We start from the raw sequence: 14449 nt of genomic DNA, 5'->3' as shown, positions 1-14449 counted from the left end.
CTACATACACTGACCTACCTGACCCACACTGGCCTACATACACTGACCCACACTGACATACACTGACCTACATGCACTGACCTACACTGACCTACCTGACCTACACTGACCTACCTGACCCACACTGACCTACATACACTGACCTACCTGACCCACACTGACCTACCCACACTGACATACACTGACCTACATACACTGACCTACCTGACCCACACTGACCTTCATACACTGACCTATCTGACCCACACTGACCTACCCACACTGACATACACTGACCTACATACACTGACCTACCTGACCCACACTGACCTACATACACTGACCTACCTGACCCACACTGACCTACACTGACCTACATACACTGACCTACCTGACCCACACTGACCTACCTGACATACACTGACCTACATACACTGACCTACCTGACCCACACTGGCCTACATACACTGACCTACCTGACCCACACTGACATACACTGACCTACATACACTGACCTACCTGACCCACACTGACCTACATACACTGACCTACCTGACCCACACTGACCTACATACACTGACCTACCTGACCCACACTGACCTACGCTGACCTACATACACTGACCCACCCACACTGACCTACCTGACATACGCTGACCTACCTGACCCACACTGACCTACCTGACCCACACTGACCTACCTGACCCACACTGACCCACACACACTGACCTACCTGACCCACACTGACCTACACACACTGACCTACCTGACCCACACTGACCTACATACACTGACCTACATACACTGACCCACACTGACCTACATACACTGACCCACCCACACTGACCTACCTGACCCACACTGACCTACTTGACATAAACTGACCTACATACACTGACCTACCTGACATACACTGACCTACCTGACCCACACTGACCTACCTGACATAAACTGACCTACATACACTGACCTACCTGACCCACACTGACCTACCTGACATACACTGACCTACCTGACCTACATACACTGACCCACACACACTGACCTACCTGACCTACCTGACCCACACTGACCTACCTGACATACACTGACCTACCTGACCCACACTGACCTACCTGATCCTCACTGACCTACATACACTGACCCACACACACTGACCTACCTGACCCACACTGACCTACCTGACATACACTGACCTACACTGTCCTACCTGACACACACTGACCTACCTGACCCACACTGACCTACATACACTGACCTACTTGACCCACACTGAGCTACCTGACCCACACTGACCTACATACACTGACCCACCCACACTGACCTACCTGACCCACATTGACCTACCTGACATAAACTGACCTACATACACTGACCCACACTGACCTACCTGACCTACCTGACATAAACTGACCTACATACACTGACCTACCTGACCCACACTGACCTACATACACTGACCTACCTGATATACATACACTGACCTGGTACTTGCCATATACACACTGACTGACCTACCTGACCAGAAGGAGACAGACTTCATGTGTCCAGGTCCTGCAGCAGCAGCTCAGCCGTTGTGCTGGTGTGTGAGGCAGCCAGAGGAGAGGAGGAGAGCCGCCCGCCCGAGCGCCGATCAATGTCGCACGGCGGCCGAATTGTAATTCCTGCCTTTTTCCTCTTCCAGTCAAAGCGCGCTGGGAGAGGACTGATAGGTGGAGTGCAGGCTCTGGGTGGCGCTGGGGATGCTGCTCAGGGTGGCGGTGTCTTCTCTCTCTCCCTCATGGGCTCTTCCCGGCTTCCCAGGTATCCCCATCCCTGCTGCTCTGCACTCCACCGGAGGGACGCTCCAGTCCAGAAGTCGCAGGCCCCATGAGCACTAGCGCGGAGGAGGAGGAAGTGCAATCCTCCTCCGCATTGAATGCTGGGCAGTGTGGGCACAGTGGGCAGTGACGTCACTGGTTGCTAGCCGCTAGGCGCCTATAGCAACCAGTGACCAAGAGTAGAGTCAGGCGTGGGCGGATCTGGAACTGGAGCCAGAGCCAGCGCTACCACAGCTCAGTCCGCCCCTGTCCTCTGCATTCTAGGACCGGGACAAGAGAATCGGGGCCCCAGGCTCGGGGCTGTAGCCTCAATAGCCACCCCCTGACGACGCCTTTGGCCATGTGTATACTGGGACTTTCCAGTTTTTCTTAAATTTGATGCAACTCCCCATTGTTATTCTTTTTTAGAATCAGAGACTGGGGAGACAGAATATCTGCGCCTCCTTAGGTTCTCTTCCCCCAGTCACAGCAGTGTGGAGCTCACAGGGGGAGGAGAAAGCTGAGCAGAGTGAAATGCTAGTGCACGTGCCAGCCCCTCCTATACGGGCACGAAGGCAATGATTCATGGGACTTGTAGTTTCTTATTAGTTCAGTGAACTACAATCCCAGAAGGCATTGCCAGAAGGAAGTAGGAAGCAGAAGAGAAGCTTTAAGTGTATTTTTTAAAATGACTCCCAAAAATTGGATATGCAGAACTCAGGGGTGAGTCATTTTTACAAAAAAATATTAAGCACATTAAGATGGTCATCAATGTTAGGCATGATTTATGAAGGAATTAGATTTCTAGTGCTGAAGGTGAACTTACGCTTTAATTATATTTGTGGTATCCATGAGCTCCACTACATATGAGCATTATTCACTCAGCTCTTCTACTATGACACACCAGTAAGATCAGGATGAAAAGAGATTTCATTAATGGGAGCACCGCAAATGCAATTTTGTCAAAAATAATGTAATTTTTAATTTTGCATCAAGGGGCACAGAGTCAACGGGAATTCTGAGCAGTATGGGTTATACTGCCACCTGCAGGAAAATTGAACACTGGCAATACAAAATGTTTAGTCACCCAATATAACCCTTCCCACTTTCATCACGCTTTGGTTTCTTTCTAGTGTCCTAAGAAAAAAGATATGTTTTTTCCTCAGAGAACAATACATTTTTTTCCTTTGTTATCCAAACATTTTCTCACTTTCTCCCTTTGTAGTTTGGGCTTATCCTTGTCACTGCCTTATGCCGTGTACACACGAGCGGACTGTCTGACAGAAAAAGTCCGACAGAAGCTTTTCATCGTATATACCGATCGTGTGTAGGCCTCATCTGACTTTTTCTTTTTGAAAAATCTGACGGACCTAGAAATGGAACATGTTCTAAATCTTTCCGACAGACCCAATTCCTATCGGGAAAACCGATCGTCTGTATGCTGGTCCGACGGACCAAAAAAGACGCATGCTCTGAAGCAAGTACGAGACGGAAGCTGTTGGCTACTGGCTATTGTACTTCCTTTTTCTAGTCCCGTCGTACGTGTTGTATGTCACCACGTTCTGGACGGTCGGACTTTGGTCGGACTTTGGGTTGACCATGTGTAGGCAAGACCGCTTGAATGGAATTCCATCGGAGTTACGTCGGAGAAACCGTTGGAGTTTATTACGACGGCTAAACCGGTCATGTGTACGCGGCATTAGACTCCGTGCCTAAACCCCAAACATACAGGCTTTGTTTGTAATGTGGCCTTTGGGCATCAGGCTCTGCAACACCCACTGTACTGTGCCAGTAAGCCACAGAATACTTTACAGTTCCAGTTTTGTGATATACATCCTGTCCTCAAATGTCCCTTCATAGTTCTATGGGATATGCCAACTGGAGGGCCAAAGACTGTTTGTAATGTGATCTTCTCACTGGGGCCTGCAAAAGCACTTTCCATTACCTTGCTAATGTGTCTGTTAGCTGCAGTTCGCCCTGCACACTGCTGCCATGAAAAGTTTGGGGCATTTGCCCCCCTTTCCTGTGGAGCCTGGCATATGTACTCTGCCTCTTGGTTTTATTTCCTTGCTCATTGTGGTCCTAGCCATTTCTTGCCTTAAAGTGGAAGTGTGGCTTGCATAGTAAAAGTAAATGATCTCCAAAAACGTTTGCCTTATCTCCGCCTGCTTGTTTTAACTTTTAATTTCAGTTAGTCTGCACTCCCCTGTAAGCACCGAATGTCTGGTGCTGGGACTTTTTGGGAGCTATTCGGATCTGAGCACAGGTGTTTCTATATCTTGTTTCTATGGCACTGGGGCTTTTGTCGTTCCTGCTGCAGTACAGATATAACAGGATGCACAATCTTCATTCATAAAAAGCCTTGCATACTTTTCACTGAATGCAAGACGTTCTTTGATTGGCAGAGGGAGATCATGATGCTCATCTACATCTCCTCCTTTCAGAGAATGCTTTGCATTCAATGGAACTACAAATCTTAGTGTTAGACACTTGTCACTGAAAGGGAGTGCAGGATAAATAAAAGTTTCAGCAAATGCTTGCAGCAGCCAGAAATGGGGCACTCTTAATTTTTTTTTATTTTTAACATTTTTTTGGCCATACTTTGGCTTTAACAAGACCCTTACCATTCATATTGAGGAAATTCAATTGTGTAACCCTTTTGCTGCTTTTTCTGCCAGTGGTTTATGAAATGCAAAGTTTCAGTAAAAAATTAGACTAAAGTTAAACTTAGGGCACACAAGTGCAATAAATTAGCCGATTTTTGGTAAAATATAAAAGATGAAGTTGAGCTGAGGAAATATATACCCAACATGTCAAACCTTAAAATTGCATGCACCTGCGAAACAGCAGCAAACATTTGTACCCTAATTTTTTCATAGGTGATATTTTAAAAGCCCTGACAGATCATCAGTGTAGAGTTAACTATGAATAATGGGCCTAGAATTTTTGCTCTCACTCCAGCCTGCACGGCGATGTGTAACATGTAGCACAATTGTCATTTTCATGCATAGGCACCCAATTACATTCATATGTGCGTGTATGTGGGGGTGGGGTGGCTCAAATATTTTCTTGGGGGAGATTTTAAGTCTTTAGGTGGGATTTTTTACACTTTTTTTATTTTTATTATTTTACTAAACTTTTTTTTCATCCTATACATGACAAAAAGTCCCCATATGTGATGCATTTTTGGTGACAAGTTCTCTTTAATGAGACATCAGAGGTCTTAAAGACCTGTCCTCCAGTGAAAGTGCCTCTTTGGTGCTTCTTTGGACAGCTTTATTGAATCTTTACAAATGCCACTACAGAAAAATGTACCCTTTTACACAAGCAAAAGGAAGTGGGTTTTTTTTTCAGTTTTATAAACTTTATTTGTCAGTGAACACAAACAACAGGCTTGGTCTTCAACTTCAATTCAAACAAAATAGATACAGTGTTTTATCAGCGTGAACCACTCCTATAAATGATCTAACGTGCGGCCCTACAAGGTAGATCATTTATAAGGCGTGGTTTTCATTTTTGATTACAAACTTTTTTATTAGATACAAAAAGCAATGGTACAAAGCAATATGACAAATATCAAGAGAAGTACATAAAAAAGTAGATAGTCATACAAAAGATTATATTTATGTTTTCAGTGGTGGTACATTTTAATGTATACAATTCAAGTGCTTCTTATAATTTTTTATTTTTAATGAATAGAAGATACGGAAAAACATTTAATCCAAAGTTATAAATTGATTTGCATGGGTGAACCAAGGATTCCATTTTTTGTCAAATGTATGTTTTGAGTTATTTAGGGTATGAAATATTTTTTCCATAAGGAGAATATTGTTGATTCTTGTTTTAAGTTGGGATAAGGGTAGTGAAGAAGATTTCTAGTGGTATGCAATGAGCCAGTGAATGGCAACGCATATTGTATGGACCAGTCTCGTATGTAAAGAATTTAGACCAATGATAGGTGAGAATAAAAGACAATTGGAAGGAGTAAGGATAACATTGTGAGTTGAAATAATGGATGCGAAATTTTCAAGCCGTTTCCATATCTGGGAGACTTTTTCACAGTCCCAAAAAATATGGGTAAATGATCCTGTGGAGGTACAACCTCTAAAGCATGTATGAGGTATTGTTGGGAAAATAGTATAAAGTTTAGCAGGAGTATAATACCAACGTGTGAAGAGCTTAATCGCTGTCTCTCTTATTGTGATTGATCTCGTGCATTTAAGGAGATTGGAAATGCAGTCAGACCAGTTTTCAGTAGATAAAGTGATGTCAAATTCTTGTTCCCATTTAAGCATATAGGGATGTTTATCTGGACTGTTAGTATTGATCAAGTTTGAATAAATTTCTGAAATTAAGCCTACTGCCCTGGGAGAGTTAACACAAATTTTTTTGTAAAATGTGTGTGAAATAATGGAAGCAATTTGAAAGTAAGTAGTATAGAAGTGTCTAATTTGTAAAAATCTTCTGAATTCACCATTAGGAGTCTTATATTTCTCTTTTAATGCTGCCAAGGAGGTGAATACAGAATCTATCATATGGGACTTGAGAGTGGTTAAATTATTTTCAGTCCACCATGAGAAGTGTTCTGGGTCTTGGTGTACTTGTAGGAACTCGGGATCCCCTATAAAGGAGGCGAGTGGGGGTGTGATTGATATCATGTTAAATTTTTTATTGTGTAATTTCCAAAGTTGATAGGAGTTAGCCACAACAAGATTAAGATTAGCTAATTTATGGGTTGGAATATTGTGGCCCCATAGTAAACCTGCGATGGAATAAGGAAGAATTGAGTTGTTTTCGAAATTAACCGAAGGGATTTTGGAATTTTGTATGTGCCATTGTGATAATTGGGACCATCTAGCTGAAAGATAGTATAACCAGAAATCTGGGAGACCTAGTCTACCATTTTTCTGTGATTTATATAAAACTGTTTTTGAGATCCTTGGATGAGAGTCTGACCATATGAATTTGTTAACCTCTGATTTGGTGATCAAAGTTTTATTAAGTCTGGTAGGTAGTGCACAAAATAAATACAATAATTTAGGTAATAGAGTCATTTTTATAGCTGTAATTCTGCCTAAAAATGAAATATGAAAAGATTTCCACATTTTTATCATCATCTTCAGTTTCTGTAACATAGGTAGGAAGTTTTTATTAGTTAGATTATTAAAGTCTGGAGTGAGTTGAATACCTAGGTAAGGGAGAGACTCTGTTGTGCAAGTGAGGTTAAACGAGGAACGAATATTGACTAGTAGTGAAGAGGGAATATTAATAGGCATACCTAGTGATTTTGAAACATTTACTGATAAACCTGAAAGAGATGAGAAGATTTTTAATGTTAATAGTAGGATAGGTAACGTTATGTTAGGTTGTGATAGGAACAGAATCATATAGTCAGCATACATACTAAGTTTATATGTGTTATTATTTGCAGAGTAACCTTTTATGTCTGGGTTATGTAAAATTGCTGTTGCTAATGGTTCTATTGCAAGGGCAAATAATAGGGGTGAGAGGGGGCAGCCCTGTCTAGTTCCCTTTCCTATCTTAAAGAAGTTTGAGTTACAACCTGGTAATTTAATCCTGGTGGCAGGATTATTATAGAGAGCATGAAAAGCGTGTATAAATGCTCCATTAAAACCATATTTTTGTAGTACTAAATCTAGATATTTCCAGGTTACACTATTGAAAGCTTTATTGATATCAAGGCTTAGGAGGAGTACGGGATGTGAATTAGTCTTGAATAATATTTGTTACTAGTCTGATGTTGTCTGTAATTTGCCTGCCTGGGATAAAACCTGATTGGTATGGGGAAATCAGAGATGGGATTATCGTTGCTAATCTATTTGCTAATAGTCTGCTAAAGATCTTAAGGTCATTAATAATAACTGAGATTGGTCTGTAATTTTGGGGCAATGTGTGATCTTTATTCGGTTTTGGGATTAGGGACATATTCGCTAAGAGTATCTCATCTGGGAAATGGTCTCCTTTTAGAATCATATTAAATAATTTGGTTAGGTAAGGGAAGCAAAAGGAAGTGTAAGGCTCACCCTGCAAAACTTTTTTTTTGAACTAAGAAGAATTCCTTTTAGTTTCTGTCAGAGCTCTTAGCCCAAGTCCAAGTTCGGGAGTTAGTTCCCTTGCAAATTTTGAATGCTAAAACCTTCCAATCCTTGAGCAATATAGGGGAAACTCCCACTTCCAAAAGTTTTACTACTGTTATAATTTGAGGTAGTCTCAAACTTTCTATGTTTCACTTCCAAAAGTTGGGAGATGTCTGTTAGCCCCTGCAACCTTCTAGGCTGAAATCAGTTGCATGGGTGTAGGTGAATACCTTTTTTTGTACAGAGTGTCGCTCACATACAGCATATCCACCTGTACATCCACCTGTAACTCAATGGGATCTCAACCTGGCTCTGTTGGCTCTTCAAAAACAGAAAGATATTCATCTGTGTACTCTTACTCACAAGGTAGCCTTTACCATTGCCATCATCTCTATGAGGCAAGTTGGGTCATTGTCATGCAAAGAATACACAGACACAACATTGTCTTGAGGCCTTGGACCATCTTTCTCCCCAAGATGGTTTCTTTCTTTCACTCTAACCGGGACATTGTGCTTTCATTTATCAGCTCCAGCACATCCCAAGGAGATTTCCCTCCTTTATTGGTGGTACGATCTGTTAGATTTTATCTCTCTAAAAATATGGCTTCTTTTAGACTGACATATTTTGCCATTTCTTGGGTTTCCCGTAAGGGACTACCTGCCTCTCATTCCACCATTTCTTAAGGACAAGGTTCCACCTTGTCAAGGTGCACTTGATCAGTACGCACCTCTTAGGCTTTTTAGCATGAGGCATCTGTTTCTCAAATTTGCAAGGCTGGTCTTCGATTCTTACATTTTCTAAGTTTTACCAGTTGGATGTTCAGACCTCACCTGATGCCAGCTACAGACATAAGGTCCTCTTTGAGCTGCAAGTAGCTGCCAGGTTTGCTCTGTTGTAGTGGGCTTGTTAGAGTTTTGTTTGCTGTGTTGCCCACCCCTCTGTTCTGTACATCTCAAAATTCCTTCTGACCCTGTATTCATTAGGGACACAGGTCTCACCATCTGTTTTATGACCTTTTTTTTTTTTACCGTTTTTGCACAAATCTTAAACATGATGGAAGTGAGAGGGATTATACTGGCTAACTGTTTTGTTGTTGCCAGTGTCCAACTCTCTTGTAGGTGGCAGTATAACCCATATATCTTAGAATTCCTTCTGCCACTGTGTCCCTAATGAACTCCAAGAAAATGATTTTACGGTAAGTCAAAAATCCTGTTTTAGTTCTATTTCTGTAAACTGATCTATAACAAAGCTAGAATGCATTGTGTTCAACTGATTTCTGATTTTAACAGAATTGTTTTGTTGTTTTTTAGTACAATTCTAACTAGGAAACTACTAAAGGTAAAAAAAAATGTATCCAGTGTGGTATTTCATTACCATCACTTCCAGTAATATTACATCACATGCTGGATGTAATATCATTATTCCGAAATCTTAAGTGGTTTCAAAATGGTGTAATTGTGCCTTCATTTCATACCAAAAGTTGTCTGCACAGTGCACAAGAAGTCCATAATTATGTCCTTGCACTTTTTCACATCATTCATGTGTATGTGTATTCCAGTGAACCAGGAACCAGCAAAACAAAAACAAGTTAATATACCATATTACAAAATTAACATGATCAAATATGTATGTGAATATTTTAGAAGGATACAGTGGAAATTAATATGCTAATACAATTTTTGTTTGGTTGATACATTTATATATTCATGAACTTCCTACTGGGATTCTAATTGTTAAGTGGGGGGCAGTGATTGTAGCAAAATGGGGCTTGAGGCTAATCTCTGTATTTAATTTAAAAAAAAAGATGAAAAAGATAAAAGTATAGAAGAGCAAGCATGTAATAATGGAAAAATAGCATCAAACATTACTTTTAAATAGAATTGTGCCCAGGCTATGGACCTTCAATATTTACACAAGCTTTAAAACAAGTCTTTTGTGACCTCTGCAGCTAAAGACACTGTGGGGTCAATTTACTAAAACTGTAGAGTGCAAAATCTGGTGCAGCTCTGCATAGAAACCAGCTTCCGGGTTGTATTGTCAAAGCTTAACTGAACAAGCTGAAGTTAGAAGGTGATTGGCTACCATGCACAGCTGCACCAGATTCTGAGTGCTCTAGTTTTAGTTAATTAACCTTTGTGGTTCATTTTATCCTTAAAGTTCACAAAAATTCACCTCTGTGCACCTACTATTGCTTAGCTGGAGTGCAGGTTCCCGCTAGCGATTTTAAAGTTGCAAAACACACGCACTTGAATGGGCTGTCCTATGTGCATTTGTCGCTCCAAAGCAGCCAGGGACCAAATTTTGGCCCTGAGCCAGCCGTGATTTTACGAGCCTGTTTTTCTGCAATTATACAGTAGTGGCAAAATTGCACCACATTTGGGGTGCTATTTAGGATGAATGATACCCAAATGCACATTGCGTATTTTGTTGCAATTTGGAATTCGGGGCCTTAGATATTAGAAGGCTGGCAAACTGCCAGGTCGGTCCTGGAAGAGATGGAAAAGAATAAGCTATGTTGCTGAAATGAAAGTGAAAATGTTCTCTGCTGCATAATTTTAGGATGTATTACTCAACAGTGTCTGTTGCTGCAAAGGCCGGTGAGGGATTCTTTTAAAGCCTATTTATGTTCTTAAAAATATGTAAATACTTAAATGTCTATACATTAGCCACAGTTCTTCTTTAACCATATTTTTACCAGGGCAATTAAAAAAAAAAATCGTTAAAAATCTGCTAGAATAATTTTAAACCCCCAAACAAGTATATATTTTCTGAAAGCAGAGACCCTGGAAAATAAATTAGTGGCATTTGCAATTTTTTATGTTGCACGATATTTGCTCAGCTTTTCATTAAATCCATATTTTCAGGGGAAAAAAATCGCTAAAATTAATTTTAGTGCAAACAAGCAAAATAATGTACCCAATTTTTGTTCAAATATAAAAGATTAGGTAGTGAAAGGTAAAAACATACCCAACATGTCAAGCCTTAAAGTTATATTAAAGCCTTGATTTTTTTTTTTCTAAAAATAACAAACATGTTATACTTTCCTGCTCTGTGCAAATCCAATCAGGAGTCCCCCGAGAGACAAGGCTCTTGTGGACATTGCTGGATCGAGAGGGGGCTCAGGTAAGTATTAGGGGGGCGTGGGGGGGGGGTTGCTGCTGCTCATAGAAGGTTTTTTACCTTCATGCGTAGAATAAAAAACCTTGTGCCTTTACAACCACTTTAAAACTGGGATGCGCCTGTGAAAAATTATGATACACAAAATTTTCCGTTTGCAATGCCTTAAAAGTCTTCACAAATTATCACTTTGGAGTTAACTGTAAATTATGTCCCTAGAATTATTGGGAAGGTCCTCTTTATGAAGACATGAGGGGGCTGCAAAATCAGCTAATCAAGCACAGATTGGGCTTGATTATCTGCACCCTCGGTTACAATCGCCAGGAAGTGACAGCTGTGAGCCCAGAAGTGACATGACATAATTGTCATTAGTCGTGAGATCTCCTTCTTCTCTAAAAGCTCCAGCAGTTTCCTGCAGTCCTGGGTTCCCTGGAGGAGTGGGAGAGCCTGGAAACCACCATGGATACTGCCAATGGGGATCTGCACCTTCAGAGCCCTGTAAAATTGGAGCTAGGAGGATCACTTTTAGCTGAAAGCAGCTTTAAAATTTGATATTAAAAAAATGATGAGCTTACTTTAATTCCTTGAATAGCAGGATGTTTATTAACATAACTTGGTAGACAAGGGGTTCATGTAAACTAGGTAAAGGCAATTTTATCTAGAAATACATTCTTGTACTTCCCCTTTAACAAAAATCAGCAGACTGTCCAACAAATGACAATTTTATTTAATTATTATTCTATGTATATTTGTAGGAACACTTGCATACATATTTGTAAATGTTATGGATATATTTAATTATACAGTGATTGGCATTTAGATATACTGGTCCTGTTATTAGGCTTTATTGTGATGATATGAAAAATAACACTTATTACATTTATTGTTTTCTTCAATAAATAGGGAAGAAGGAATGTAAGAGCCAAGTCAAACCACTGATGGAAGAACCGATACTTGAAAAATCCCAGAATCTTGCATGTCTTCCCATAGATCAATATCAGGCAAACACCACAGCCAATGGAAATATTATACATAAAAAATGGAAAAGCTTACACTTAGACTATGGAAAGTATAATGATGATGATGATGTCAGGGAATTTAATGATACTTATACCAGTGAATCAGAAGAGGAAAAGGATGATGTCAAACAGATAGAATCCATTGAGGAGGATTCTAAACCAAATTCATTATCAAATTCAGATCCTCAAGCTGAGTTTTTAACCAAAACAGTAGCATGCAATGTAAAGGAATGTCCATCTATTAATAATGCATCAATTATCATCTGCAGTGATGTCAATAATTTACAGACCACTGCAGCTATATTAGAAAACGATATATCTCAAATAATAAATGAGGTTCCTTCTGTAAATGAGAGTGACCTTGGCAGCTCAATCTCTGCTCTGATTGGGCAGTGTGATGTCACTGATGACGGAGCTAGTTTGTCTCCTGTCTCCACTTTAAATGGCATCAATAATAATCTACAGTGTTCTGGGTATTCACAAATGATCACACCTTCTGTTTCAACACCTAAAAAGCTTTGTCCTGGTTCAACCCATGTGGACAGATTGTTACGCTCCACAACTGACACAACTATTTTCTCTAGCTCAGAGACAACAGACTATTCAGTGTACACAATAATTAATGAGGAAAACATGTTTCCAGAAACTGGTAACATGTTAATGGATGCAAACACTGTCAAAGCAGAGAACAGAATACGATATGAATCAAGAAATTCTTTGTGCAAACTACCTTATCCTGAATTAAAGCCAAAGCCTGCAAAAGTGCTGTATCCTGAGATAAAGCCTAAGCCTTCAAGGACTCAAATAGAAAGTAGGAGAGGTCTCCTGAACCATAATTCAGTTTGCCATGCAGACAATCCCCACAATAAAATTCCTACAGTGCAACCCATAATTCTCTCCAAAAATGGTCCATCTGTTCAAAAAGAATCTCAGGGTGTGTCACACAGTTTGCAAGATAAAGACCTGAATTATAGATCTTCCTTGTCTTGCCAATATAATCACAGCAGTGATAGCAACTTAAAGAAAATATACCAAGTACAGCCACCAAATATCAATATCAGCAAACAGGGTATCGGTAATACTTACGATGGACAAAAGCAAAAACAAGTCATCCAGTTAAATCAGCATAAAGACCATGGTCAATACCCAACCTCAGAAGTTTCAAAAGGTCACCAGTACGGTGCCCATAGAGGCAGCTTCCATATCCCACACTTACAAAAACATCCCATTTGTTCAGACCAAGGAACTAATCAATCAAGTCCATGCAAATCAAAGAGTCTTGGAGATCTGACTTCAGAGGACATATCTTGCAATTTTGACAGCAAGTACAAACGAATAAATAGGGGCTTCCTTTTATCGGGCAATGCCCAGGATACAAATTGTTTTGCAAAAACTAGACACCAGTCAACAGATGCATTGACTGAACAGTTGAGGAAACTGGTGTCTTATGACCAGGAAGACTGTAATAAAACACCATACTGTGAAGAAGATGAATGGGACAAACCTAAACTTCTAACTCGGAAGCTATCATCAAGAAGTCAAAGCAGAGTGAGAAACATTGCAAACCGTGCCAAGGAAAGACAGGAAGCCAATAAGTTAAAACAAGTCAACCAGATTCCAAATGGTGTAGTTCTGCGGAACAGACCACCAACCTCCACTCAGCCTGTAAACAGACATTCCACTGGCTCTTATATAGCAGGGTACTGCAGTAACTTTAACTTGGATGGCCCGGAGGGCAGAGGTATACCAGAAGGTGCATGTTCTTCTCAAACTTATGGACACAGTGATCTGTTTTCTAGAGATCGTTTCACTTATCAGACTGAGCCATGCAATACTGATGAACCAGAAATATATTTCCTACTAAGATTGTAAATTGTATATAACTGTTAATGTAATGTTGTTTACAAGATGTTTTATTAGAATATGAACTCTTAAATTATATAGCGATAAGATTTTTTTCTCCATTAACAGCTTAGTCTTCCTTTAGTTTTTAAACTGCCAATATCATCATCAATTCTGTAAATATATTCTTGGACTTTTTTTTTTTTTTTCATTTTGTTTTTAATTCTAAAGTAAACATGGGTATAACCAGGGAAATAAGTGCATGCAAACATGACAATGTTCAGTGTAAATTGCATGTACATTATAAAGAAGCGGTCTTATAAATTTGCACACATCAGCAAAATATATTGGAATAAAATACCGATTTCCCTAATTCTGTGTATTTTTGTGTTTATATTGAAATGCTGTGTACACACATTTTCATCTTCCGTACTGGATAGTGGTTGGAACATGTGTATTCTTGTACAGTCTGGTTTTGATAGCCCTGCAACAGGAATTTACAGTTTCCTTATACTGTATATTCTCTTTATTATGTTCTGGACTTAAAAACAGAATTAAAGTAGAACTATAGGCTAAACTTTTTTTTTCATTTTGAA

The 14449-nt window shown here is 40.0% G+C and overlaps 1 protein-coding gene across 6 annotated transcripts in view; it reads left to right on the top strand.

The window, feature by feature from the left end:
* Window positions 1–14226, top strand: part of PLCH1 (phospholipase C eta 1) — a 392590-nt gene extending 378364 nt beyond the window's left edge. For all 6 annotated transcript variants that reach the window (XM_073626065.1, XM_073626066.1, XM_073626069.1 and 3 more), the window contains one exon: window positions 11896–14226. In XM_073626065.1, the coding sequence (XP_073482166.1) occupies window positions 11896–13883 (1988 nt within the window). In that variant the 3' untranslated portion in view covers window positions 13884–14226. The remainder of the gene's footprint in view (window positions 1–11895) is intronic.
* The last annotated feature ends 223 nt before the right edge of the window (window positions 14227–14449 follow it).

The sequence above is a fragment of the Aquarana catesbeiana genome, linkage group LG04 (genome assembly GCF_042186555.1).
Source record: "Aquarana catesbeiana isolate 2022-GZ linkage group LG04, ASM4218655v1, whole genome shotgun sequence".
NCBI lineage: Eukaryota > Metazoa > Chordata > Amphibia > Anura > Ranidae > Aquarana > Aquarana catesbeiana.
The sequence above is the reverse complement of the archived record's forward strand: the minus strand, read 5'-3'. Positions and strand labels throughout refer to the sequence as shown.